This window comes from Lacerta agilis, chromosome 11 (genome assembly GCF_009819535.1).
Source record: "Lacerta agilis isolate rLacAgi1 chromosome 11, rLacAgi1.pri, whole genome shotgun sequence".
Classification (NCBI taxonomy): domain Eukaryota; kingdom Metazoa; phylum Chordata; class Lepidosauria; order Squamata; family Lacertidae; genus Lacerta; species Lacerta agilis.
In genome coordinates, this window is record NC_046322.1 from 59,606,375 (window position 1) to 59,622,191 (window position 15,817).

The following is a 15,817-nucleotide window of genomic DNA, read 5'->3' on the forward strand; positions in this document are numbered from 1 at the left end:
TTTTTCTTCACCTCCAGTTGACTGCATCCACTTTTCAATTTTTGAATGAGAAAAGACTTGCAGCTTACAGCAGGGTTGCCATTTTTATTGATCCTGTTCCTTTGTCTTTCACAGCAGCCTGGTAGGAGGAAATTAAGCAGGTGGAACTGTCTCTGTCATTAGCTCTGCACACCATGAATTTTAGGTTGCTGATGAAGGCAAAGCAGCAGAACCAGTCAGGGCCGGCGCATCCATTTAGGTGAACTAGGCAATTGCCTAGGGCGCCAAAATGGAGGGGGCGCTGGCCAGGCTTGGGCGGGATGGGTGGGACAGGCTAGCAACAGCTTTTCCGCTGTAGCGGAGAGGTGCTGCTTGCCCCCTACACCACCCCCCGGCTCCCGCTAAAGCAGGCTTTGGCGGGCGGCGGGCGGCTGTACAGGCGAGCAGCAGCTTCTCTGCTACAGCGGAGAAACTGCTGCTTGCCTCTCCACCACCCCCACCTCCCGCTAAAGCAGGCTTTGGTGGGGGGCGGGGGGCACCAGAAGGTGGTCTCGCCTAGGGTGCAAGAAAGCCTAGCACCGGTCCTGGAGCCAGTAACGGCACAATATTTGTGCAAGTGAATTCGTGGAAAGCAATGCTTTTCAAATGCACATAAACTGGATATATTATTCTGCTTTCTAACCACATGCAGGAACAGGGGAAAATAAGAGGCTGGTGTGTGTGTGTGTGTGTGTGTGTGTGTGCATGCGCACACAGCATAGTGGTGCATCTGTGGATGAGTACAAGGTTGGATGTGTCCATCTCTTTTTATGAAACATTGTATGTTAGATACAAATCTTTAAGAGAAGCCAGATATGTTATAAGGCATACCTGTCAACTTTCCCTTTTTTGCGGGAAATTCCCTTATTCCAGTGCCGTTTCCCACTGCAAAAAAAGGAAGGTTGACAGCTATGGTTATAAGGCGAACAGCTCTGTGCCAACGCTCTTGTGTTGCAATATTCAGGGCTAAAGGGCAAAGCTGAGGACTTCAAAACGTTGCTGATGTTTCTGAGCATTACCACACCCTGCATCTAGTTTATAGCAAAAAAAAAAAATGTCAGTCATGGAGGGAGGGAGAACATTTTGTACAGGTGTGGAGAAAGGCAAGGCAGCCCAATCAACATGGCATGCATTTCACAAGTAAGGTTGCCATCTCCCCCCCCCCCAAATAAAAAAATTGTCCCTTTAAGTGGCAGAAATCCAGTTAATGCAGCATTCTCCCTAAATATTTTTGGATCTTCTTTTTTTTGGGGGGGGGGTGAGACTGAACAAGGTGCCTGCAATGCATAGTCAGGAGAAAGGTTTTGCTGTTTGCCAGAACTTGACTGCCTAGTCTTATGCATCTTTAAGGAACTAACTTTCAAACCTGATGCCACAATGCCCTGCACAAATGTCGCTTGTTCTTTCACAAAATCCTTCCAGTGGACACCACCTCTCCTACCTTGACAAAGTGGTAATTGCCCCAAGCACCCATCTCTGAAGGTCTCCTGCATACATGACCTGCCTTCTGCTGTCCTAGGTTCCCTCCCATGGATTGGACTCCCCCCTCTGCAATGAGAAATGGACAGATCTGTTGGTTTCACTTTGTCATTTTCCTAATCTCAAGTTCATTTCTGCAATCAATTTGTGGTTTTTGTTTGTCCATGGGGTGTCCAGAACACTGTCTAGTGCTGTTATGTTGAATGAATTTCAGTTAGTAAGTTTTGAGGACATGGACAATGTGTTTGGATCAGTTAGGACTTGCACTCTGGACCCTTACCTCTCTTGGCTGATAAAAACTAGCAGGGAGGGGACAACTGGCTGGGCCAGAGAGATGGTTAATGCCTCTTTACGAGAGGGGGTGGTTCCTGCCTGCGTGAAGGAGGCAGTAGTAAGACCGCTCCTTAAGAAGCCCTCCATGGATTCAGAAAAATCTAAGGACTAAGCTACATTAGTCCAAAAACAGTGTTTTGAATTTGTTATAAACATGCAACACCAGATGGCACCAGAGAGAGAGAATAAATTCTATGCAAATTTTACATAGCATTTTTTTCTTTTGTTATAATGATTTAATTTCTGACTTATTTTTAGTGGGGGGGGGGGGTTTCCCCCCTGTGTGTAGATCCACACTAAGTAAGTAAGTACTGGCCAGTTGCCAATCTTTCCTTCTTGGACAAGGTTCTTGAGTGGATGGAGGGAACTGGTTTTCTAGATCCATTCCATTGGGATTGAGGCCCAGGTTCGGCACAGAAACTGCTTTGGCCATCCTGTATGATTACCTCTGTTGGGAGAGAGACAGGGGCAATGTGTCCCTGCTAATTCTCCTCAACCTCTCAGCGGCTTTTGATATCATCAACCATAGTATCCTTCTGGCACTGCTTTGTGGTGGTTCTGGTGGAATTTGCTGCCAGGGAGTGTGGTGGAGTCTCCTTCTTTGGAGGTCTTGAAGCGGAGGCTTGACAGCCATCTGTCAGGAATGCTTTGATAGTGTTTCCTGCTTGGCAGGGGGTTGGACTGGGTGGCCCTTGGGGTCTCTTCCAACTCTATGATTCTATGGTCCTACATTAATGGTGATGCTTGGATAATGCTCTTCAGCTCTGTGGAATCCTCAGCATGGGGTTCCTCAGGGTTTGATTTTATCCCCTATGCTATTTAACATCTACCTGAAACAGAGGTGGGAGGAGGTTGTCAGCAATATGCTGACGACATGCAACTCTATTTCTCCTTTACATCTGCAGGTGAGGCAGTGGAAGTGCTGGATCATTGTCTTGCCTCAGTAATGGACTGGATGAGAGCCAACAAACTGAAGCTCAATCCAGATAAGACTGAGGCACTATTAGTGGGTGGTTCCCTAGACTGGCTGGCTGGGAGGTTGCCTGGTCTTGATGGGGATTACACTCCCTCTGAAGGAGTGGGTATGTAGCTTAGGGGTACTCCTGGATCCTTTGCTGTCACTTGAGGCTCAGGTAGCCTTGGTGGCATGGAGTGCCTTCCATCAGCTTCAGTTGGTGGCCCAACTGTGCCACTATCTGGACAGGGATAGCCTGAGTTCTGCTCTCTATGTTCTGGTAACCTCTAGGTTATAGTACTGCAAAGTGTTATACATGGGTCTACAGACTGTTTGGAAACTTCAGCTGGTGTAGAATTCATTAGACAGGTTGCTCACCAGGGCAAGACGGTTTGAGCATATAATGCCAATGACTGCATTGGTTGCCAATTAGTTTCCAGGCCCTGGTTTTGACCTATAAAGCATTAAGTGGCTCAGAACCACAATACCAGAAGGACCGGCCCATCTGAGGACCTTCTTCGTGTGACCCCTCCATGAGCAGCTCAGAGGGCGGCAACATAAGAACTGGCATTTTCTGCAATGGCTCCCTGTTTATGGAATGCTCTCATCAGGGGGGGGGGGGGGGCTTGCCTGATGCCTTCATTACAGATCTTTAGGTGCCCAGTGAAAACATTTCTCTATAACCAGGACTTGAGCTGAATAAACATTATACAGTATAGCCTTTTAAATGTGTTTGTGAGGTGGGGTGTTATTGGTTTGTTTTTGTTTTATTGTGTGTTTTGTGTTTTCATTTTGTATGTTTATGTTGTGTGAACCACCCTGTGATCTTTGTAATTTAATATTAATTTAATAAATGATAAAAATGAAAATTTATGAGCATTTTAGTGTGATTTTTTCCCTAATACATATCCATTTTTGTATGCTATTTTGCAAGCAATTTCCTCTTATACAATGCATTTTTATGTTATGTGTTATTTTATTATATATGCCATTATTTTCAGTAATAATGCATTTATACTTTTCTATGTACACATTTTTGTGCTTATTATTTGCTAGAAGAATGGTTTCACAAAATTTCAGAAAGTATACCTGCTTCAGTTCACATCTTGTTTCAGCAGGAACTGTGAATTAGGTCGGGTCTCACAAAAATCCAAACTGAACCAAATATGCTGCCCATACTTGACTTGTTTTTGTCTTCATTAGACCATCTTGGAGTTCCATGTATATTATAGTCCTATAACCTGAATCTCACAGTGTAGTGAAGTAATAAGCTTGCTAGGTACTGAGTTCGTGTTTGGTTTGGTTTTTCATAAACTCTTCTTCTCTCTATCTCCCTTATTCATTATTTTTAAAATAAACTCTGTATTCTTTTGGAATACTGGAGGCTGGATGGTTGCTTAGTCATTAGACCTAACATGAGCCAGGCTGCCTCCAGTAATGTGCTCCAAGATCTTGGCAAACAGGAAACCTGGAGAAGATGGTCTGACTTTTTCTTCTAGTGCCAGTTGGAGATTTCCCAATTCCTACAATAAGAGCCTGAAGACTGTGTGTCTGCAACCCACTAGCCTGGAAGTTTAGAAGCAGCGTGGTGGCAGTACTACCTAAAGGTTGGAGCTGTGGGTGATGTTTTACCCCCCACAGGCCAGATGCACACAGTGGGCTCTGACACTGCAGTCATGGCGTTGCACTCTGGAGTGCACACGCTTGTATATCTAACTAAGAATAATACGTCCTGGTGATATTATTGATGAACCACAAAATCTGATTGTTTTAAAAGTGCTGCAAGGCCACTTAGTTGGTTTTGCTGCAAAAGCCAGCATGGTTTCCTGCTTCCTGGAATGTTTCCATGAATTATTGAAAATGCATTGATTTGACATATTCAAATTAAACACTCTTTTCAATATTATCACAGCAATTCCTGCCAGGAAAAGCTGAACCTGTTGGATTTTTGCCCATCTTGTCACTGCTAGAAGGACAGGAACTATTTAAAACACACACACACAGTATATATTTGTGTAAATTTCCAAAGCACTGAAATATCTTCAGAACTCTTTTTAGTTTATCTATACTGATGTTTCTGAGTGTAAGTTATTCTTGCAGGTGAAAAGGAGCAGGCTGCTATTTGCACACATCTAGAATGCCCCCCGACCTCATATGGACTTTTGCACCCAAGTACACAGCCTGCTTTTCTAGGTGTTACACATCAGCTGTAGTTCCCCCCCCCTTCTCTCTGTGCTGTGCAGTTGTTCGTCCAATCATACCCTTGCATGCAAATATACTATAGCCAGTTCAGATAAAAAGGCACAATTAAATCGAAGTGCTCAGTCAGGGCAAATATCACTGAACTTTTCTTACAACCTCCTTTCACCTGTGTTTCAGGAACTAGTCCAAACATGTCAACTGCCCCGGCTTTGCCAGAGCCCCTCAAGGATCTGAAGATTCAGTATACTAAGGTTAGTTATATTTATGTGGATTAATTTCCCTCAAGCTCTGCCACTTAGGCAATCTCCTTGTGTCTTATTGCTGTGGGTCTGTGCAGTTCTCACTTTAGCTGTGGATCTCAGTGCATATAACTTTGTTGCCGGTTTTTACCTATGGATCTCACTGCAGCTTTATTCCCCGATGATCTCCCCTGTTTCCGCAGAGTGTGGCTGCTGACAGCCATCCTGTTTCAGAATGGTTGCAATTGTTGCTCTGTGTGAATTATGTCTGAAGCTATGATTCTGTGAGCCCAAAGCATTTTAGGGCTTCAGCCTTAACCATGGTACTATTTGCAGACCTATGCATATGTGCTTGGGATGGATCTTACGCATGTTTACTCAAAGCAAGACTCACTGGGTTCAGTGGCACCTACTCTGAAGGAAGTATGCATTGAGATTGGGGCTTTTTTGTTTTGGGAGATGTGTATAGGATTTGATTGGTGCCTAGAAACAAGTTCTGCAGAAATTATAGCATTACTTCCACAGCGGTGTTTTCAGGACTGGATTATAACAGAGTATTAATGGTTTACAGAGAGAAAGATAAAATCAGCAAAGGGGAAAATCAGAATATATTACTGTATTAGGGAATGTAACATTGATTTATAATTACAATTCATTCCTAAAACATGTAGACTACAATCTTCTGCAGTCAACACCACTGAGCACAATGGTATTCACTTCTCAGTAGACGTGTGTAGGGTTGCACAGTTTCTTGGGGGAAATCCAGCAGAAATGTTGAAATGTGAACAACACACATGCATAGCCTACCTACCTGGAAGAGAAGTGCATACATATATACCGTATTTTTCGCTCCATAGGGCGCACCGGACCAGAGGGCGCACTTCGTTTTTAGAGGAGGAAACCCAGGAGAAAAAAATTCTGAGTTTCCTCCTCTAAAAGCCCTGTTTTTTTGAGGATCAGCTAAAAGTTTAGCAACTTTTTTTTGCAAAGGGAAAAGCCCTGGTTTTTTTGAGAATCAGCTACAAGTTTTACAGCTTTTTTGCAAAGGGAAAAGCCCTGGTTTTTTGAGAATCAGCTACAAGTTTTGCAGCTTTTTTTGCAAAGGGAAAAGCCCTGGTTTTTTGAGGATCAGCTAAAAGTTTTGCAGCTTTTTTGCAAAGGGGGGAAAGCAAAGAGGAAAAGCCCCATTTTTATATGGTTCAACTCACATTTCTGCAGCTTCTAAAGGAAAGGGAGCCTTTCCTACAGTTTCCAGACAGATAATCTAATCAGCCAGTCACATGTCGCTGGGGAAACAAACCACCTCCCTCTGCAGCACATTCAACAAAGCAGGCCTGGGCAAGGGGGCGGGGCTGAAAGGGAGCCCAGGACTCTTATCCCTCTCCCGATCTCTTGCTGATCAGCTGCTGAGCGGGGTCCTTTCAACAGCCCCTTTTTGTAAAATAAAAAGCATGATCCTCTTTTGGCCCCTGGGCAATTCAGCTCCAGGGACCACCATTCGCTCCATAAGACACACAGATATTTCCCCTTACTTTTTAGGAGGAAAAAAGAGCTTCTTATGGAGCGAAAAATAGGGTAGTTGTATAGTTACTGCAGTTCAGCAATGGTGTTCCTCTGTAGCAAGCTTCCATTCATGGTTTTCTCCTTAGATCATGTGTGGATGGGCATCTGGGTGAGAGACACCTGATGAAATCTGTATTTGCACTGCACATGTGGGGTGGGGATGTACATTCCTATGTGCAGCCCGGTCCACTCTGTTGAATCTTTGGTTACATAGGGCCTGGCTGCAGCTAGACTCAAGCTAACCTATTTAGTATTCAGGCATTAATGTACTAGGCATCAGAAGGATTCTCAAAATAAAACTAGATTGTTTTCATGTTCTTCCTATATTCCAAGGACATAATGAACCTGTATATCCAGTTTCCAGAAGCTCTTGAAAGAAAAACAACATTGTGTTGTATCCAGTGCTGCCATTCCACTCACACAACAGACTTCCCCTTGAACAACCAAACTCCCCCCTCTCCTCTCCCATGTGGCTCCTGTGCACCCTCAAAATCTGCCTCAGTGGGCTGTGAGACCCTTTGGAGCAGATACTGGGAGTGTGAAGGAAGGGGAAGTCACACTGCATGAGCAGAACAATGCTCAAAACATGCAGCATTGACTGCAACCCAAAGAGTCTTGTGGCACCTTAACATCAGTTATGGGATAAGCTTTTAAGGACTGCAAACTACTTCATCACATGTATGACATGTTATCCTGAGTTGCAGGTGTGTGCATGCATATGTGAATGTAGGATGGGCGAAGGATTGTAAACAGTGAAGTGAGAAGAAAACAAAATGCAGAAAAGTATGCTGGTGATAATTATCTTATTAACTGGGCCTTTCATACATACAGACACACACAACATACATCCTGGCATTGGTAAAATGATTTTTTTAAAAAAAAAATTAAATCAATTCTGCAGTTTCAGTCCAGAAAAGACAGCATTTAACCTTCCCGCTGCAGTCTTCTTTTGAAGTTCCTGTATTCACGTTATGTTGGTTGCAGTGTCATTGGAAGCTAAAATGTCCACCTACTGTTTTTTCTATATTGCCATGTTGCCATTTTAGAGTAGTGTTGTGTAGAGAAAAGCCTGTTTGTCTTATAAGAGAATTCAGAAGTGCCATGTTGGCAGCTGATGGCATATCATTGAAAGCTGATCAGGTGAATGAATCTCAAGGGTTGCACATAATAGAATAGAATTGTGATGGCCTGGGAGTCAGACTCTGATGCTGAACCTGAGGGATCCCAGCCTGCACAGGATTCCCCGCCTCCAGAACCAGCTGAGCCGGGGCCAGGGCTTGAGCCTGAAGGATCCCCACCTGTGCTGGATCCCCAGGTGCAGGCATCAGCAGAGTCTGCTCTGGCTCCTGATGGGAGGGAGGACCCATTGCCTGCAGGTGCTCCACTCCCAGCCTCTGCAGAGGAAGCTGAGGCATCCCCTGGGTCCAGTAACCCACCAGCCTCTCCTGAGCTACAGAGGCTCAGGGCAGAGAGGCGAAGGGAGTTAAGTGTCTGCAGGAGGAGTGCTCGCCTCCAGGCCCGGAGGAGAGGCGAGTCTCCAGAGGATCGGGGCGGCCCTAAGCATAGGGCCAGATAAAAGCCAGCCAGACCCAGCCCAAGTTGCGTGAGCAACTTAGTTGCAAGCGTGTGCTCAACCTGCAACCTTGTGCCTGAACCTGCCTTGAACCTTGACCTGCTCCCTGCCTCGCTCCCCGCCGGACTGACCTCCTTTGGACCCCTAGACCCAGGACTGGACTTGGACCTCGCTTCATGGACAAACCCTTGGGGCCAGCACAAGAATAGAATCATAGTTGGAAGGGACCCTGAGGATCATCTAGTCCAACTGTTTTTGGGGGACAGGGGGCAGGCAGGTGGGGGGACTCCCTGGTCCTGAACGGGGTAACCGTGCCCCTGAAAGACCAGGTGCACAGCCTGGGAGTCATTTTGGACCCCACAGCTATCCATGGGGGCGTGGGTCAATTCTGTGACCAGGGAAACTGTCTACCACCTCCATCTGGTAGACCGGCTGCTATAACTTGTGGATTGAATCAGCACAATGGATTTTTATCACACTACATGTGTTAGTTGCTTTATCAGTGCCAGGATGTCTGTGCTATCAGCCCCGCTTTTCTGCAAACAAGGTAAATTACCACCTCCCATACTTACTTTGGATCTGACAGTTTACCTCCTCTAACCATCAAGTATATATGTACCTGAAACTGAGGATACCTTTTCATATCTCTGATGAAGTGGACTGTAGCCCCCAAATCTTACGTTGTGATAAATTTGTTAGTCTTTAAGGGACCACAAGACTCTTCGTTGTTTTTTCCATATATCCAGCTAAATCCTCTGCCTTAAAAAAAATCCATGCTGCAAACAAGCTTGCCATAGAAGCAAAGAATATCATAGCAAATTCTTTCCATGCTTATGCACAAACAGATAAGCAGAAAGGTATTATCTTATCGAACCCCTAAAGTAGTTCTCTCATCTTACCACCAGCATGTTGCTATTCCTTGCATCAGAGTACAATTGCTGAAACAAAAAGTATCTCTGGACTTTGACCAGATTGGCAGCAAACGTTTTGAAGATTTTCAGGTCATCTGAAGGAGAAAGGAAAATAGCTGTGCAATTAAGAGAATCACTAGCAGGGCCCTTTGCTTATCACTTTATTGACCATAGATAGCTGTGAGTTGGGGGCAGGTAGGACACAGCCAGTCTGTGCCTTTCACAGCAGTTGGGTGTGCAAACTCTGGCAGGTGACTGAAGTTTATCTGCATGCTGCTGAAGGATCACCTGCTGATAGTAACACAGAGAAGTGCTGTGCAAGGCAAAAGGGCAGGAACGTGAGGGTGGGTTCCCTCCCTCCCTCCTTCCCTTCGATACCGGTCAGCCCTAAGCCACAGTTTCTCACCTTTAAGCATGTGCTCAACACTCTCGCATTGAAAGCAGTCTTGGCTGGATCACAGCCCCAAATGCATAATATTTCACAAGAAAAGAAGGAGAAATGTGGGAGTCCTCTTCTGGAATGTTGAAAGCATTAGGAAAAGGTCTGGAGTTGTGACTTTATTCTCAAATCAAATAGTTCCCCCTTGGTAAATGCTTGGAGGAAACACCCTGTGGAGGGACCTAATTCTGCAGCCTCTTCACCTGCACCTGCGCTGACTGCTCTGTGCCCATCTTGGTGTTTGCATTTCCTCGATAAGGCAGTAGAGATGTGGTGAGAGTTTGGTAATATTTAACAAGTTTCAGAAACTGGCAGCAGTGTTCAACTTTTTATGATTATAAAACACTCCAGAAAAGTAGGGAGAGTGGTGTATGGGTGTGTGGGTGTGGGTGTGTTTTGAAGGTATAAAGTTATTACTTCTTTTCTCTAAAGAAGAAGGAGGGGTGAAAAATGCAGGCTTTCCCTTTGAATTATGTCCAAAATAAAATACTTAGTGAGCATAGGAATTTCTAAAATGTGCTATGTCCAAATCCAGATTAACCACCACACATTATTTCCATAATGCCCACTAACTGCCTAATATTTTACTTCCTGTGATGGTGACACGAGGGATCATGAAACCAATACAGGCATTGACAAGGCTCCCCAGATCGAAATAAATAGATAGCCAGTGTTGAACTTGAAGCACCCCACTTATAATTTCAGCAACTTATTTGCCACTAGCTGAGACTGGCAGAGGTAAAGAACAAAATGAATTTGAGTGTCTCTAAGGGAAATGGGACCTGAAACAGTCCAGAGAAGACCTGTAGTAGCTTCTGTTCTCTACTCCCTACCTGGGACTTTGCAATTTGATATATCCACAAAAGCCATGGTTTCAAATGAGTCTCAAATGAGTCCTCATTTAGCAGCATTAAAGGAACAGTACCAGGATTTAAACATTAGGCAAAGAACACATCCCCCCCCCCTTAAAAAGAAGGCTAAGTAAGGAAATCTGGGTGGAATTATAGTACAATCCTCACTTTATCTATCAGAAGTAGACATTCTGAGTTAGAAAAATTCTGTATCTGCTTGCTTAGCGCAGCTTTTTTTTGTAATTGTATGACTGATTCTGTATGGGCTTTTAATGATTTAAAAAGAAAGATGGGCACACATTTAGCATGCGAATCCTAATCCATTTTGTCTTTCTAGAGGCATACTGAAGTGTGAACATGGGATGAAAACTTAGCCCTTAAGTGTCAGGCATAGCCAAGCCTGCCTTTTAGGGGGCAGATGTGCCACAACTCAGTCTAATGCACAATAAAGTTCCACTTCAGTGTGTCCCTCATCCATATGCAGCCTGCAACCCATTGATCCCATTCCTTAGGATGCTTTTGCTTCTGATCGAATGAATGATGGAGCAGACAGCAGTATGCCATTGTCCTGATCCACAGATCAGGGATTCCAGAAAAGGATGTCAAAACTGCCAAAAGGATTCATTCTAGTGCTTTATTATGAAAAGGCGAAAGCTTCAGTGCAATGCCATAAACCTTACTGCCTTTACAGACTCAGGATAGACACGAAAACAGCAAACATTCATCATGACTGCCTGCCCCTGGGCAAGCATTTTGTGCATTGCTTATACAGAAAACATCATGTGTCAGTTTGGTTAGAAACCCCCATTGGCCCACCTGGCTCACGAAGGCAGGGGTGGCAGGCATCCAAGCCTCCCCTCCCTAGGCCAAGAGCCAAGCATCCAAAGTCCACAGATAAGCATGTATCAAAGCAAGCAGATAAACATATATGAGCTCATTCTTGCAGCAAATAATAGTTAGTCTTGGGGTTCTCTTGCCTACCAAGATGGTATTTACAGGCCTTTAGAAACATTTTCACAGTTTGGTTCTACACAAAGATGTGTGGTGAATTTGCTACTCAGCTCCAAGCAAAATCCGCAACAATGCACAAAACAACACCAAAAAGCAATCCTATTGATATAATTGTGACAAAAATCATTAATAAGTGGTGCCACCACACTCCAAGCCCTTGGAACCACCGTGTTTCCTGTCCCAATTTGGCTATACAGTGGTGCCTCGCTAGACGAAAATAATTTGTTCTGCGAGTGTCTTCGTAGAGCGAATTATTCGTCTAGCGAAGCACCAATGCAAACCGCTACTTTTCGCGACGAAAAGAAAATTTGTCTTGCGAGGCAGCCCCATTGACATTTTCGTCTTGTGGGGCAGCCTTCCGCCAGCGAATGCCGTTTGTCTAGCGAGTTTTTCGTCTAGCGAGGTATTCGTCTAGTGGGGCACCACTGTATATTTACACTTCTCATATATCTATTCTGCTTTACAAACCCCTCCTAGAGCAGCTGTTGATCAGGATAACCAGCATAGTAAGGGTGTGTTCGGCGGAGATGTAGCAATAGCACTGCGGAGGTAGAAACCAGAGGGCTTATCATCATCATCATCATTATCTTATACCCCGCCCATCTGGCCCGGTTTTCCCAGCCACTCTGGGCAGCTTCCAACAGAATATTAAAAACACAATAAAACATCAAACAATGGGGTTGGAGACGCTCCTTCCTATATCCTGGGCCAAGGCCGTTTAGGACTTTAAAGAAGATAAAGGTGCTCTAATCTCTAAGGTGCTACTGGAAGTAATTCTTTTATTTTTTTATTTTGTTTTGACTATGGCAGACCAACACGGCTACCTACCTGTAACTAGGGCTTTAAAGGTCAGCACCAACACTTTTAATTGTGCTCAGAAAAGTACTGGGAGCCAATGTAGGTCTTTCAGGACCAGAGATATATGGTCTCAGCAGCCACTCCCTATCAGCAGTCCAGCTGCCGCATTCTGGATTAATTGCAGTTTCTGGGTCACCTTCAAAGGTAGCCCCATGTAGAGCACATTGCAGGAGTCCAAGTGGGAGATAACTAGAGCATGCACTACTCCAGTGAGATACTCCATGGACAGGTAGAGTATCAGCCTGCTTACCAGATGGAGCTGGTAGACAGCTGCCCTGGACACAGAATTGACCTGCGCCTCCATGGACAGCTGTGAGTCCAAAATGACTCCCAGTCTGTGCAACTGGTCCTTCAGGACCAGGGAGTCCTCCACACCCCCAATACAGTACTTCTGTCTTGTCAGGATTCAACCTCAATCTGTTAGACGCCATCCATCCTCCAACCACCTCCAGACATTCACACAGGACCTTCACCACCTTCACTGGTTCCAATTTGAAAGAGAGGTAGGCTAGAGAGTCTGATGACATTGTAGGGGATTCAGCTGGAAAGTTAGAGAGGCAGGAAAAGCAGCTGCTCACCTTTGCTGCAAAAGTGGATGCGGCTGCAGCGTCCTGGGGTAAAAGCTATTGCTCCATCAGGCTAGTCACCATCAGGGTGGGATCCCGAAGCTGAGGATAGCACCTTAACTGAAGAAGGGGAAGGGGAATTGCCTTCAGGTAGAGAAGGTGAGGGAAGGATGCTGCTGCACATCCTTTGGTGAAGTCTAAAGTGAAACATCTTGACCTGTCCATAGCTTCCCTGAGTTATTCAAGGTGTTATTCAGAAAGTGAGGAGGAATTAAAGAACCTTTTAATGAGGGTGAAAGAGGAGAGCACAAAATATGGTCTGAAGCTCAACATAAAAAAACTAAGATCATGGCCACTGGTCGCATCACATCCTGGCAAATAGAAGGGGAGGAAATGGAGGCAGTGAGAGATTTTACTTTCTTGGGTTCCATGATCACTGCAGATGGTGACAACAGTCACGAAATTAAAAGATTCCTGCTTCTTGGGAGAAAAGCAATGACAAACCTAGACAGCATCTTAAAAAGCAGAGACATCGCCATCACCTTGCTGACAAAGGTCCGTATAGTAGTTAAAGCTATGGTTTTCCCAGTAGTAATGTTTGGAAGTGAGAGCTGACCATAAAGAAGGCTGATCGCCGAAGAATTTATGCTTTTGAATTATGGTGCTGGAGCAGACTCTTGAGAGTCCCATTGACTGCAAAAAGATCAAACCTATCCATTCTTAAGGAAATCAGCCCTGAGTGCTCACTGGAAGGACAGATCCTGAAGCTGAGGCTCCAATACTTTGGCCACCTCATGAGAAGAGAAGATTCCCGGGAAAGACCCTGATGTTGGGAAAGATGGAGGGCACAAGGAGAAGGGGACGACAGAGAACAAGATGTTTGGACAGTGTTCTTGAAGCTACCAACATGAGTCTGACCAAACTGCGGGAGGCAGTGGAAGACAGGAGTGCCTGGCATGGGGTCACTTGGACACGACTAAATGAGTAAACAACAACAACAACAAAGTGAAACAGCCTCGGGGGCTGGTGCTGCCCCAGCCCCACCAATCCAGGTGAATAGCATTCACAATTACACACCTGGTGTGTTCATGGTGATGGTTAAGAAACTTCACCAGCAGCCACACAAAACACTGCTGGCCTGACTGTTACATTTGTGGGATGAAGGGACAAATGCCTGCTGTCTTGGTCTTCATTCTCTGTCAAGGCAGCAAGGCTTTGCTGACTTTTGACAGTTTACACCTTCTTCTGATACAGCACTGGAGCTAGTCATTCTGGCATTTTGGGCATCCTTCCTTGGTATACCTGCATCAGACCATTCACACGGGCCCTCCTTTGCGCCTGGGGATCAGGACAACCAAGGAAGAAGCAAGCAAGAGCCCTGAACAAACTCTGGGCCATAGCCAGAACTGCGGGTCCAGGCTACACCGCCCATATATTAGTGGCATCCTGTATATTAGTGACAAAGCCCACGCTGTAGCCCCAGGCAGGCATGAAAAAGAGGGCCTTATTTGTCAGCTATGACGATATGCCAGAGTGGATGGCAAGTACAATGAAACAATCGCCTGGCTACTTCATCACATACCTAAAGTCAGCATGGATAGGTCTATCTGTCATGTGCCATAGCAGTTTGGGCATAAGAATTGGGATGAAATCCATTTAATTCCATGTATTCCCACTTGCAAGCAGGGAGGTGGGATTTAAGTTAAAACAAACAGACACTGATTTCAATGGGCACTAAGCACAACTAACTTCATCTAGATTCAGTTCATTTTCCAAAATCAGGGTTCATTCCTGATTTCCCTCCATGCCCCAAACTCATACTAAAAGCCAGTAGAAGCCCTTAATAAGACTCATGTGTGTTTTGGGTTAGTAAGGAATTCAGGAAATGGCCTTTGATATACATACACTAGTAAATATTTTACTTGATTATGCTCCGGAGTTAAATAATGATTATTCAACTAATAATGTTGTCCTTTGAATTTTTCTGTTACACTTTCAACCTAGCTTTTTTTAAAAAAATTAAAAAAATAATTTATGCTGCAATGCTATAAAGGCTTAACTGGGAGTAAATCTCAATGAATTCAGTGGAACTTCCTTTTGCTGTGGATTGCATTGCACAGTACTAATTTGTAGTTATGTAGAGCGACTGAAAAAATACTTTTTTGTTGCCTTTGGGAAGCTAAGCTGAAAGGCAACATAAATGTATTATTTACTAAGCAGAAAGAAAACTATAAGACTCTTAAACCAATATGCTGTGAAAGGTGGTCATTTGTATGCCCATGGTGTTAAGTCTGAAAGAACTCAGACATTAAACTCTTTGTTTTCTTTATGAGTTAAATTATTGGCAACCTTTTTCTACACAGTTCAAATCTGGTAAAGCCACTGAGGGCGAAATACAATTGTTCTGCTTCTGTAGGCCATATCCATATCATGGGGGCATCAACTGGCTATGCTTGGTCTGGGAAAGACTTGCTTGGCTTCATTTACCAGAAGCTGCTCAGCATGGACCTTGAGCTTTGCATTCAAGTATCTCCCAAGGCCACCTTCCTAGTGGTAAGCTTCCTGGACAAGGCCTCCTTCTGTGAACATTGGATCAGCTAAGCCAATGGCAATCAGTGGAGCTGTGGCACCTTTCCTTGTATGGCATCACAGCCATCAAAAAGGGCAGAGGAGACAGGGACTTTGGAGAAGACAAATGTAAGCCGCCTATTATAGATGGATAGGAAGACACACAAACATTTTGCATACTTGAATAATGTTAGACACACAAAGTCTTCTGAACATGTTTTCATTTTACCAAAATCCAAACTCAGTGAGTC

The 15,817-nt window shown here is 44.6% G+C and overlaps 1 protein-coding gene across 2 annotated transcripts in view; it reads left to right on the forward strand.

The window, feature by feature from the left end:
* Window positions 1–15,817, forward strand: part of ALDH1A1 (aldehyde dehydrogenase 1 family member A1) — a 60,255-nt gene that overhangs the window by 12,270 nt on the left and 32,168 nt on the right. For both annotated transcript variants that reach the window (XM_033163851.1, XM_033163853.1), the window contains exon 2: window positions 5,165–5,238. In XM_033163851.1, the coding sequence (XP_033019742.1) occupies window positions 5,165–5,238 (74 nt within the window). The remainder of the gene's footprint in view (window positions 1–5,164; window positions 5,239–15,817) is intronic.